Source organism: Mirounga leonina, unplaced genomic scaffold (genome assembly GCF_011800145.1).
Source record: "Mirounga leonina isolate KUSES-001 unplaced genomic scaffold, KU_Mleo_1.0 Mir_129, whole genome shotgun sequence".
Taxonomy (NCBI): domain Eukaryota; kingdom Metazoa; phylum Chordata; class Mammalia; order Carnivora; family Phocidae; genus Mirounga; species Mirounga leonina.
The window spans coordinates 74,981,630-74,995,233 of NW_023270323.1; the positions used below are offsets into that span (position 1 = coordinate 74,981,630).

At 47.8% G+C, this 13,604-nt stretch overlaps 1 protein-coding gene across 8 annotated transcripts in view; it reads left to right on the top strand.

Moving 5' to 3' along the window:
• The window catches only part of SLC2A9 (solute carrier family 2 member 9), a 221,878-nt gene that overhangs the window by 158,597 nt on the left and 49,677 nt on the right, over positions 1–13,604 (top strand). For all 8 annotated transcript variants that reach the window (XR_004679306.1, XM_035005304.1, XM_035005303.1 and 5 more), the window contains 2 exons: positions 275–462; positions 8,651–8,761. Coding sequence is in view for 7 of the 8 variants with exons in the window: in XM_035005304.1 (XP_034861195.1) it covers positions 275–462; positions 8,651–8,761 (299 nt within the window). In the remaining variant the exon portion in view is untranslated. The remainder of the gene's footprint in view (positions 1–274; positions 463–8,650; positions 8,762–13,604) is intronic.

Here is a 13,604-nt window from a genome sequence, read left to right on the forward strand (position 1 = left end):
TCTTACCTCTGGGGGCAATCAGGAGACTCCTGTTCTCTCCTGGCTCTTCTCCTAGCCAACCAGGTGACCTTGGGCACATCACCGCACATCTCTGGGCCTCCGTTTTCCTATTTCCAAACAAAGGTGTAGAATTTCATGGTTTCAAAGGCCCCTGCCAGCTATCTCCCTGACAATGTGTGGGTCTGGGTGGCGGAACTATCCCCGCAGAGCCCAGTGTCAGACTCGGCAAACATCCTGATCCCTGCTAAAAATCTGTGATTGCCCCTGTTTGTAGCCTTCCAGACTTTCCTGGGCAAAGAGGATGTCTCCCGAGAGGTGGAGGAGGTCCTGATGGAGAGCCGCGTGCAGAGGAATGTCCAGCTGGTGTCCGTGCTGGAGCTGCTCCGGAGTCCCCTCGTGCGCTGGCAGGTCTTCACTGTGGTCGTCACCATGGCCTGCTACCAGCTCTGCGGTCTCAATGCGGTGAGCATCCCTGCGCAAAGGGAGGAACTAGAGGGAGGGGAGGGCAAGGTGGGGCAGGGCTTGGGCCTCAGTACCAGGATCCGGTCCCAGCTCTGCGCCATCAGGCAATCCCACAGTCTGATCCATTCTCAGTTTCCTCATCTGTAAAATGGGCTGACGTAATACTGAAAGAAATAATCCATGCAGAGTGTTCAATGCAGCAGCTACAAAGTTGCCCCTTAATAAATGCTGCCTACCATTATAATTTCTGATCCCCAAAACTCAGATTTCTTACTAAAATGGGTATTAGGAAGTTGTCAGTGAAAGATGATTTAAATAAAAGTACTCTTGGTTGGGCTGATTTCAACAGGATAAAGGGGACCTTCCACAGAGCCCCAGACAAAACAGCTCTGCTGCATTCATGAGCCTGGCATCCCCTGAAAGTCAGCAGGGAGGGGGCTTGGGGCGTGTTTGGGGAGATGACATAGAAGCAGAGGCGTCCCTGTCCGGAGAGGGAAAGGTGACAGCATGGAAAGTTCCAACCATCATGTTTTGCCGCATTTCAACTACTCTTGATTCTATTTTTGGAAACATTGGGATGAAATGAAATCATCTTGCAACTTACCTGTTTTTACCTTTTTCCTTGGTCTGGTTAAAGTCAGCAGGAGGAGGAGGGGCCTGGGCCAAGGGCACGGCCTTGGACAGGGGCTGCCCTTTCCTCCTCTTTGCACCTCCAGGCTCAAAGCCTCCCTCCCTGTTCTGAGAAGGTAGAGAGGGGGCAGATCCATTTCTTAGAGCTAACATTTAGAGTAGTAAAAGCCACATATGGAATCTGTATTTAATGAGGCATTTGGATTGAGAACCATGACATTTCTAAACAGAATTCTCTCCTCTCCCAGGATATAATTTTCCAATTTGCATTCCCTATATAACTTCCTATATAAATCCCACTAGGGTGTATCTGTAAACCCCACTGCATCAGCATAGGATGGGGAGAAACCATCTCGTCTGCTCCAAGGGCTGGGTTTGGGGAGGTCTCAGCTTCCAGGTATCCCACCCTCCTCATAGTGACTGCCTTTCATCTGTTTTGCTATTGTCGTGAGCACATTTAATGTGAGATCTACCTCCTTAACAAACGTTCAGGTGCGCAACGCCGGATTGTGAACTGTAGACACAGTGTCCTACAGCCCATCTGCAGAGCGTATATATCTTGCTTCACTGAAACTTTGCACCTGTTGATTGGCAGCCCCCCATTTCCTCCTCCCACAGCCCCTAGCAACCACCACTCTGCTCCCTGCTTCTATGAGTTTGGCTACTTTAGATACTTCAGGAAAGTGCAAGCGTACAGTATTGGCGATCAGCTTTTTCCCTCGGCATGGTGTCCACCAGGTTCATCCATGCGGTCACATGCTGCAGGATATCCCTCCTTTTCAAGGCCAGATAATACTCCATCATGTGTACACATACCACATTTTCTTCATCCATTAGTCCATTGACAAACGTTTAGGATATTTCCACACCTTGGCTACCGTGAATTGTGCTGCATTGAACATGGGTGTGCAGATATCTCTTCGCGATCCTGATTTCGATCTGGATAAAAACCCAGAAGTGGGATGCTGACTCATATTGCAGTTCTGATTTTTTGAGGAACCTCCATACCATTTTCCAGAGCGGCTGCACCAGTTTGCATTCCCACTGACAGTGTGCAAGGGTTCTAATTCTTCCACATCCTCACCAGCACTTTTTTTTTTCATGATAGACATCCTAACAGCTGTGAGGTGATATCTTGCTGTAGTTTCGATTTGCGTTTCTCTGATGCTGAGTGATGTCAAGTGTCTTTTCATGTGTTTGTTGGCCATTTGTAGGTCTTCTTTGGGAAATGTCTGTTCAAGTCCTTTGCCCATTTTTTAATGGAGTTGTTTGGAGGCTTTGGGGGGGGTTGTTTTATCTTATTTTGTTTTGCTATTGAGATGTAGGAGTCCCTTATATATTTTGGTGATTAACCCCTTATCAGATATATGGTTTGCCAATATTTTCTCCCATGCCGTAGATTGCCTTTCCACTCTGTCGATTATTTTTTTTTACTGTGAAGAAACTTTTTAGTCTGATGTAGTCACACTTGTTGATTTTTGCTTTTGGTGTCATCTCCAAAAAAAAAATCATTGCCAAGACCAATGTTACAAAGTTTTTCCCCTATGTTTTCTTCTAGGATTTTTACAGTTCTTGTGTTTAAAATCTTAATCCATTTTGAGTGAAGATTAGCATCCATTTTCATTCTTTTGTATGTGGGTATCCAATTTTTCCAACACTATTTGCCAGACTATCCTTTCCCCATTGCATATTCTTGGCACCCTTCGGCAATCAGTGGACCACATATGGGTTTATTTCTGGTATCTCTATTCTGTTTCCTTAGTTTATATGTCTGTCTTTATGTCAGTATCACGCTGTTTTAATTACTGTTGCTTTGTAATATATTTTGAAAAGAGGAAATATGATGCCTTCAGTTTTGTTCTTTTTAAAGATATGGTTCCAGGGGAATTTTAGGATTTTTTTCTATTTCTGGAAAATATGCCATTGGGATTTTAATAGGGATGGCATTGAATCTGTAGATCATTTTGGGTAGTATGGCCATTTTAATAATATTAAATCTCCTAGTCCATGAATGGAGTATTTTTCCATTTATTTGTGTATTTAATTTATTTCCTTAGTGCTTTTTAGTTTTCAGTGCAAAAGTCTTTCGTTTCCTTAGTTAACTTTATTCCCAAGTAATTTTTATGCTATTGTAAATACAATTATTTTCGTAATTTCCCTTTCAGATGGTTCATTGTTAGTATATAAAAACACAACTGATTTTTTTTCTTTATTTTTTTAAAGATTTTTATTTTTTCATTTATTTGACAGAGACAAAGAGAGACACAGCGAGAGAGGGAACACAAGCAGGGGGAGTGGGAGAGGGAGAAGCAGGCTTCCCGCTGAGCAGGGAGCCCGATGCAGGGCTCGATCCCATGGGGTCATGACCTGAGCTGAAGGTAGACACTTAACGACTGAACCACCCAGGTGCCCAGAACACAACTGATTTTTGTATGTTAATTCTGTATCCTGCAAGTTGACCGAATTTATTAGTTCTAACAATGTGTGTGTGTGTGTGCTATTTTCAGGGTTTTCTACATTTAAGACCGTGTCATTTGCAAACAGTGATGATTTTACTTCTTTCTTTCTGCTTTGGGTGACTTTTCTTTCTTTTTCTTCTCTAATTGCACTGGCTAGGACTTCCAGTACTATGTTGACTAGAAGTGGTGAGAGTGGGCATCATTGTCTTGTTTCTGATGTTAGAGGAAAAGCTTTCAGTTTGATGAGTATGATGATATTATGATATGATATTAGCTGAGTATGATGTTAGCTCTGGGCTTGTCATGTATGGCCTTTATTATGTTCAGGTATTCTCCTTCTATTTATTGTTTGTTTAGGATTATTTTTAATCTTTAAGTCAGAAGTAATACTTCCCGCTTGGCATGCTTAACTGGACATGGAGCAAAAAGCTCTGGACCCATATCCAGAGGCCTGGCTGTCTGTCTCAGTGTGACCACAGGCCTGCAGTGGAAAGCCTAGGCCAATCACTACCCTCCCCCAGCCTCTGTCTGCTCAGCTGTAATAATAATAAAGCAAACATTCATTTAGCACTAACGTGAGCCAGAAGGTGTCCCCGTGTCTGTCCTGTGAGTCAGACACCACTGTTGGGCACAGAGACGTTGAGAGACTTTCCCTAGGTCACACAGCTACAAGTGGTAGAAAGGGGATTTGAGCCCCAGCCACTTGGCCACAAGGTCTGGCCGCTTGAGCCCTGAGCGGGGAGGGTCCCTAAGGCCCCCTTCGAGCATCCCCATATGTGTCCCTGGGCTGTGTCCCAAGGTCATCCCTAGGCAGCCAATGCGACAAGTCTGACACCCTCTCTTTTACATACAAAAGGACAAACACTGGCTGGCAGCCACCTCAGCCTGAGAGCCCTGTGCTTCAGTCCAGTTCTCCCCTGCACCTCTTGCCTCTCAGTCCAAATAATGCATGAGACAAGGAGGAATGCTGTCTACCAGATGGAAAACTTCAAATGCCCTTTAAAACTTGCTTTCTTCCCTTAATTGTCTCAGAAATTATCTGGGGGGACATGGTCTGTAGTTGAAGACATTGCAAATACTGCTAGGAATCTCGCCATTGATCACTTCATTCCAGCCCCAAATGTCCTGCAGGGCAAATGGGGCCATCCTCATTTTCTAGAAGAAGAAATGAGGTTTCCAGAGGGCCAAGCACCTGCCCAGGCTTGGCCAGCCTTTCTCTAAGGCCCAGGTGCCTGCACTAACCGAGACATTCACAGCCTCAGCACTATGCACATTTGGGGCCGGAAAATCCCTTGTCATGGGGGGCTGTCCTGTGTACTATAGAACGTTCCACAGCATCTCTGGCCTCAGCCCACCAGATGACAGTAGGCTACCCCACCAGTTGTGACAACCAAAAATGTCTTCAGACGTTGCCAAATGTCCCCTGGGGGGAAAATTACCCCCAGGTGACAATCACCACATTAAGCGAACATTACATATTGCCCAGTGCATTTTCGCCAAGAAGTCAATGAATAGTTTCCGCATACCTTAGAAATCAAGCGGAAGTTGGATTTAACATTTAGTTGTTTCTAAATTCCTTTTCAGTGTGGGGTTGTTTTTTCCCTCCTTCTCACAATGGCTTTCAAATTCCCTCTTCTAAAATTAGACCTGTCACTTAAAATTCCTTATTTTCTGCAACTGCCTTCCTCCTGAGCAGTTTGTCCTTTGCATGAAAACCAGACTTTTGTGCGAATGTTCTGTCTCTCACCGGCGAGGAGCCTCCTGGTTACGGGGGTGGGGGGGGAATGATGGATTGAAGAGGAATCTCCAGTCAGCCAGGGGCACGGACAGCCCCAGCATAGCCCGAGCAGTGGAAGAGCCGTGGGGCCGGAAGCAAACAGGCCTGGGTCTGCACCCGGCTCTGGTCTTACTGGCTGTGTGTGGTCTCTCTGATCCTAAGGCAATGTCACCTTCACAAGCTGTTGAGAGAGTTGAAAATGATGATGCTTGTTATGCTAGGTCTCTAACACACTGTGTCAGGAGTTAGGAAGGAGGGCTTTGGGGCCCCGGAGGCAGGCAGTCAAGAAGCAGGCTGAGAAGCAGCCCCAGAAGGCCTTCCTCCCCAAGGCATGTGCATAACTGACATTTTCCTTTACCAAAGAGCCATGGTGTCTCAGTAGAGAGATGGAAATCTTCTAGAATGATACCCCCCCATTTGTTATGTACCAATTCTATAAAAGATGCTTGGGGCACCTGGGTGGCTCACTGGGTTAAGCGCCTGACTCATGTCATGGTCTCAAGGTCTTGAGATCGGGCCCCACGTTGGGCTCCACGCTCAGTGCAGAGTCTGCTTGTCCCTCTCCCTCCCCCTCTGCCCCTCCCCCCACTCTCGCACACGAGCTCGCTCTCTAAAATAAATAAAATCTTTTAAAGATGCTTTACTTTGTCACTTTAAACATTTTTACAGCCACCCTGAAAGACAGATTTTTTTTACCTTCTTTAGAGACATGTAGTCCCTTGCCTACAGACCCACAGTTCCCCAGAGGCAGCCCAGGGTTGGAATCCGGTGTTCACACCTCCAAACTGTGGCTCCTTCCAGTCCACTGTCCGCCCCCGAGGGAGGAGACTGTCAGCAACCTGAGAGCGTGATGGTGTCATGGATGAGATCAACACAAAGCACACTCCTCGGGGAGGGTTTGCTGCGGGACACACCCCACCTTTCCCGGTGCTTCCATGCTGTGTAACACCCTCGAACTGCCAGATCACGTAAACCTCAGTGGGATAGAGACAGAGGCCATTACCCACCTGCTCTATAAGATGACTCAGCCAGAGAGAAATGGCTTCTGGAGCCGGCAGAAGGAGACAGGCAATTTGTATGTTGGGCAGGCCTCCTCCCCACCCCCTTCCTGGGAACAGCCCAGCAGGACCTCCTCGCATGCCCTGGAATGGGGGAGATGGTCCAAAGGGCTGATTTCTGCCTCTCGAGGGATAAATGCATTTACTATGAAATGACTCCAGAGCCACTTTCATAAGCAACCCCCCCCAATGAGGGTGTAATTTTATGCAGTGCGACCCTCTTCACTAACCTAGAAACACCTGAGGGGTTTCAGGAAGAATTGGAAGCAGGGAAGGTTGCAGGGGGTGTGAGGAGCAGGAAGGAGGCCATGGGGGGAGGCCAGGGCACGCACAGCTCCCACAGGAGAGCACGTACCCTGTGGAATCAACCAGGGGCTGGCAGCCCTGGGTTCAGACTGAGGCAGCAGAGTATTCTGGGGGATGGAAGGGGCCCATAGAGCCTTGGCTATTAAAAATCAGTGAATCTGGGTAAAGATTAAGAAAGGTGTTTAAGCCCCTTTGATCCAACTCTGAAGATCACAGTTACTTTCCAAAGGGGAGGAGATTATACAAACAAATCTGGTGAAGATTGGGGTTTTCTGGAACAATTTTAGCTTCTGTCACAGCCCTAAGAATGAATTTATCAGGAGCCACTTCTGTACTTGGTGAATGTGGAAGCAAAGGTAGAATCTAAAATCCTAATTTATCAGCTCAGTCAAATGTGGGGCAGACACCGGCAAGAGGGTCTTTGTTTTATGAGAAGCTTGAAACGCATTTTGCCGAGAGATGCGTCCATGCCAGCAAGCTCACAGAAATACATGCAGTCGTTTTTACTGGCCTCTGAGTGTGCCTGTAACTTTAAGAAAATACTCCCCTCACTAAAAGATAAGCCATCTGTAGATATGTGTAGTTCCTAAATTATATCTTCTCCCCCAGTGCATGAAAAATGTTTTGCTAAACAAATGCCAGTAACAAGACAAATTTGTAGAAATGAGAGCTTTTTCCAAAAACGAAGTAAGAGCCAAATGCAAGGAGCGTGGCCAGCCACCATCGGGCCTGACAAGTTATAAGCAACGAGCTCTAATGTTTCTGCTTAATAACGATCAGGGTGTAAATGCTTCCAAGGCCCCCGAAGGCAGCGGGTTTCCTCGTCAGATGTCATGTAAAGGACAGCTTGGTTTTCTATATTTAACAAACTCGTGCTCTTTAAGAAAATGGCCGGGATTGGGAGGACACAAATGGCTCGTGTCCAGCCTATGGACCCGAAATTTTAAGTAAATAGTGAATAGTGACAATTCTTACCCAATCTGGACACTCCACAGGAGGGGCATGGCTATCCTCTTGGAGAAGGGGAAAGAAGCCCAGCAGGACAGAGTGAATTACTTGTCACACAGCCAGTTCAACACGGAGCCAGGTCTCCAACCTCCAGTCAGTGATTGCCCGATGCCCCATGAGTGTCATTAGGGTTAGGTTTGGTCTCAAGTGGCAGAATCCTCCACACTGACCTAACTTCACATCGAGGAAAATTGGGAAGGGTGGTACAGCAGTCCCAGGACCACACATCCTGGTTTGCCCAGGGCAATCCAGATTTATGCCTCTTGTTCCGAACGAATTATTAACACTCTCAAAGGTGCCCAGGTTTGGTTAATCAATTATAGAATCACTCTGGTGAGCAAGGACACAGGCTCCTTCTAACTTCTCGCTCTAGCTTCTGAACAGGTGGCTCCCATCCCAAAGCAGGGGCTCTGTGTGTAGTTGTGTAGTTTGTATGTTGCACAACCCTCAGGGCATCATTCACATTGTCCCCATTAGAAATTTATTGTAACAGTTTTCTAGTGGATGACAGTAAAGTGTCTTGTAGATCAGGAACCTTTTCAGTTTCTCACAAAGTTACCATGGGCGCTACCATGCTGTCCTGAGGTCACCTAGTGATCCAGGAGGGCTGCTGAAGCTCCAGCCATCATGTTCACCATCCTGACAGCAGAAAGGAGGAAGGGCAAAAAATGGGATCACACCTCGTTGGTGGAAAGCTCATTTTAAGGAGATTTCTGTTCCTATCTCATCGCCACAATTAGCTCAGCACGTGTTGCTCCCAGTACCGTAGTTCTGTTAGTAATGAGGAAGGGGCAAAGGTGGGAGAAGGAAGAAAACAAATAGTTGGCCACACCACACAGCTCCATGCTGGATGTAGCAGCAAATCTCAGAGACCACCTTGCACCTGAATTTAATTTTGGAGATAGATGCCTTTCACCGACTCTCCCTTGTTTTTCTTTCCTGCATTATAGATTTGGTTCTACACCAATAGCATCTTTGAAAAAGCTGGGATCTCGCCAGAAAAGATCCCATACATCACCTTGAGCACCGGTGGCATCGAGACTTTGGCCGCTATCTTCTCTGTAAGTAAACTGAGGGTTATTCCTGAGAACATCATAGTGGGGTGAACAGTGCCATGGGACCCCCCAGGGAGCAAACGTGCTTGCCTTTAAAGGAGCATGTCCTTTGTCGCTCCGAAGGTGTCGGAATTTTAAGATGTTTCACCTATCTGGAGAATATTATCTATATTTTGCTCTCCTACCTATTGTCTTTCTTTTAATATATTGCTCCCTTCTTTGAACTCTCACCTGGTCACAGATGATGGAGCACCCAGTAAAAAGGGCCATTTCTCCCTGGGGGTCCAAATCAGTGTCCCTGTGAGCCTAAGGTCCATTGCCATGACTTTAAAATATCTCCAAACCATTAGCTGTCATCTTTCTACCCCGAATATGTAGGAGTTTGCAGGCAAAGGAAAGGAGAGAGGACATTCCAGTCGATCAGTGTAACAGAGTGTGATTTTAATAGTCAGCAGAAGTGTCCAAAGGAAGACGCAGAGTTCATCCTCCTTTCTCAACCTCAGAGATGCACAATAAACATACTCCAGGGAGGGAGTTAGGAGACTTCAGAATTTCGCAGAAACTGCACAGGTTGGGGCCATCAGACCAGACTAGATTTGAATCCTGGCTCTGGAATTTCTTGGCTGTGAGATGCTGGACAACGCTCTCAACCTCTCTGAGCTTCAGTTTCCCCTTTTAGATGTCTGATTCTCTTCTACTCGTAGGTGTGTGGTCTTGCCTTACACTGTAGGCACACCGTCCACGACGGGGCTCCTTTCCAAAGGATAGAGAGGAGGGTAGAATCAGAGTGAGGTTCTCAGACCTTCACGGAGGAGCTCATTTATTTCCTCCCTTGCGCCGACTTCTGCTGACAGGATTGATGCAGCACAGACATGCAGAGACTTCCAGTCCCATTTCTGACTTGCTTTCGACAGAATGCTTTATTTTGCTCCTTGCTCCTAATGGGTCATTCTAACAAGATGCTTCTAAAGATGGGTGTCGGGAAAGTGTTGAGGACTGACGTGCATCTCCTCCTTTCACTCACGGTCTTTTTGTTAGAGGAAAATATCTCACCATTTCACAATCTGGGAGTTTCACAGAATTCTCGTTTTCACCCCTGATGAGGCTATGCATGCTTACGTTGATCCATGGAAATGCACAGTCTGGAATGGAAATGGTGTGAAACAACAGGGTTTGTTTGGGGGTCGGGGGTCGGTAAAGTATTTTGTTGTTGTAAGGAATCATCATGAGCTCATTAGGGTACATGTGTACAATTCAGAAAAGCAGGAAGAACCGAAGAAATCTACAAACATACATACATTTGGCAAAATCTCCCCTTGGCTTTTCTGTGCACGGGTGTGTTCTGTTCTTGCGCAGTAGTCACCCTGCTTTTGTTCACATGACCCCGTGCCAGACTTGCTTTCCGTCTTACTTTCCTTCGTTCTTGTCTGAGACATGTTTTGTTGAAGTGTAAGAGCATGCTGATCATTGCCCCTGTGACTGAACACCAGCCATGCAGGCTCTGCGGCTCTTCAGAAATTGGCTGTACGGTCAGTTCTCTCCCCGCTGTCTGCGGGGCGGGGCTCTGGAGCGTGTCCCCTCAGAGCCTGGATGGCAGAGCCTGGATTCTGATCCCTGCTCCGTCCCTTTTGAGCTGCGTGACCCTGGGGAAATTATTCAACGGCTCTCTGCCTCAGTTTCCCCATTTCAGTAATAAGGACACTGCCCCTTGCCTGGGTGGCTCGGTCAGTTGAGCATCAGACTCTTGATTTCAGCTCAGGTCATGATCTCGGGGTCCTGGGATTGAGCCACACCTGGGGCTCCACGCTCAGCAGGGACTCGGCCTGAGGTGCTCGCCCTCTGCCCCTCCCCCCCAGCTCATGCACACCCTCTCGCTCAAATAAATAAGTAAATAAAAGGGCACTGCCCTTGCCCATAGAGAGGACCTTTGTAAACTCAGACGGGGAGTCGACCTGCTGCTGCCTTCAAGTGTGGAGCACGATGGACCACAGTCACCTGGAACATGTGTTCCAGAGAAGCAGGGACTGCCGTGTGTGGGCCCACTGTGGGGGGCGGCGGCTTCGTAGCTCTCATGGAGGCGTCATTCATTCATGCCTGCGTTCATTCCACACCCATATCCTGCTTGTGTCTGGAGGTCACCAGTGAAGTTGTCGTGTTCTAGAGAGAAAGATCCAGAAGCAGACACATACCACGTGCAACCCTGGGATGAACTCTCCTGGGAGGGCTTCCTGGAAGAGGGCCCAGGAAGGCGAGCACTGAAGGTCCAGCAGGCGTTAGCCAGGTGAAGCCAAGGGCAGTGCGCTGGGGAGCCTGTCCACTGGTCCCGTGCACACGGCCCCCGTCATCTGCAGCCCTCCCAGTGTTTCATCTAAAGGAACTGGAGATGCAGAATAGTCCACTGGGAGTAGTTCTTAACATGGTGGCCTTCACCCTCATCCCCGGAGTACCTCGAGATTAACTCCAGCATGAGGCTGGGAGTCTGAGATGGAACAACGTGTTCGGGGGAGAAAGAGCTGAGGCTGTGGGGCCAGCAGCTTTGAATTCAAATCCTAACCACCCATCTACTAGCTGAGTGGCCTGGCGAAAATTGCCCAACATCCCTGAATTTATTTGTCATCTTTAAAATGGACATAACTGGGCCTACCTGTGGCAAGCAGAATCGTGGTCCCCCAGTGTCCCCGTCCTGATTCTTGGAAGCACGAGTATGTCACCTTACACGGCAAAAGAGGCTTTGCAGGTGGGAAGACGTTAAGGATCTGGAGATAGGGAGGTTATCCTGGATTAACCAGGTGGCCCGGTGTCATCACTAGGGTCCTTCAAAGTGAAAGAGAGAGGCAGGGGTCAGAGTCAGAGAAGGAGATGCGGGGACAAAAGCAGAGGTTGGAGTGGCAGTTGCTGGCTTTGGTGGAGGAAGGAGCCACGAGGCAAGCAGGTGGCCTCCGGAAGCTGGACAGGCTAGGAACAGATTCTTGCCTGGAGCCCCCCAAAGGAACACAGCCCTGCCAACCGCTGTGATTTTTGCCCCCGAGACGTGTTTTAGACTTCTGTCCTCAGAGCTGTAGGAGATTGTTTCTTTCAACCACTATGTTTGCGGTGACGCAGCCCCAGGAGACGAATCCAGCGCCTTCCAGAACTGTTGTGGAAGCAAACCTCAAAGCGCAGGAAGTCCCGCTGCAGCAAAGCTGACCGTCAGTATGCAGTAAATCCCATGGCCTTTCCAAAGTTTTTATTCCCTTGCTTCCAAAAATATGGACACTGTTTCATCCCACCCTGTGAGGCAGCCGCCTATCGAAAAGGACTTCCCAATTTGTTTTCTTCTTCCTGAGATTTTGACAGTCTGTTAAAATGGCATTGGGACCTAATAAACTTGAGAAAGACATTTTTGTTCGTTTGATTGGCAATTAACTTTGGCTCCCGGCATTGCTCGTCGGCTTGGGTAGCTGTAAATAGCTGCATCTTGCAGAAACAGCTGTTTTTCCAAACTGACTTTCTCGGCGCGGCATTAAGTCTCCGAGTGAACTTTCGCCGAGTGTCACCAGGGCCCCACGAGCCTGACCTGGGTCAGCAGCAGCTCGTGGAATGGGCCTCACTCCTTCGAGAAGTGGAGAGACTGCTTTTTCAAGTCAGGGGAAACGGAATTCACGTAAGTCCTTCTTGCTCCTTATTCTTCACAGTAAGTTTGTGTGGTTGTCAGGAATGGACTTGGCCATAGCGTTGAAGTTAAAAAAGAAAAACCCTGCTGGTTTCCACCACCTGCTCTACTTCCAAAACAAACCCAGAATCAAAACCTTTAGAGTTCACAGCTTCATCTTAAGACCCTGGATCTGGCACTTGTTGGATGAGAAAGTGGGTCCAGGCAACAAAGCAGGGTGGTGGGGTGTTTGGACTCTGTGGTCTCGTGGCCCTCAGCTCACTAGCTGGGTGACCTCAGGCCGGTTATTCAACCTTTCTGAGCTCCTGTTTTCCCTAAGGGAAAGTGGAGATAATACAAATCTATACCTCAACAGGTCTTATCATGAGAATTATATAGTAATTCACAGCACTTGGCATTAAGCAAGTATCCATAATTATTATTATGGGTCGAATTGTCATCCTTACAAAATTTATATGTTGAAGCTCTAACTCCCAGTACCTCAGAATGTAGTCATTACAGATGTGATTTGCTAAGATAAGATCACTCTGGAATAAGGGGGCCATTAATCCTATATGATCGTCATCCTTATTAAAAGGGGGGAATTTGGGGGCACCTGGGTGGCTCAGTCAGTTAAGTGTCTGTCTTCAGCTCAGGTCATGATCCCAGGGTCCTGGGATTGAGCCCCACGTCGGGGAGTCTGCTTCTCCCTCTCCCGCTCCCCTTACTTGTGCTCTCTCGCTGTCAAATAAATAAAATCTTTTTTAAACATTAAAAAAAAATAAAAGGGGGGAATTTGGACACAAACACACAGAGAGAATACCATGTGAATTTTGGAGGCCTGCCCTTGGCAGAGGGGAGGGGCCACATGAAGCAAAAGAGGAACCAGATTTCTCCTTTGGCCCCCAAACTCCCGGTGGGGGGTGGCAAGCAGCTGCAGGGCTCCATCCAAGAAGGCAGCACCCGCTGGAGCTGAGAAATCACGATTTCGGTTGAGTAGCTTTTCCTATTTGCTGCCTATGTCATCATTCGAGAAGGCGCTTCTGTAACCTGTTGCCTTGAGGGGAAGCATGCATGTGGACATGGGGGCTCCCCTGGTTCTGAGGGCTCTTGCTCACAGGAGGGGCCGGGAGGGCCACCCAAAGCACACAGGCAGTTTTTCCCTGGAGCCTGTTTCCCTGCAGTCCCTGCTCCCACCCGCTCCCAGCTCTGATAATA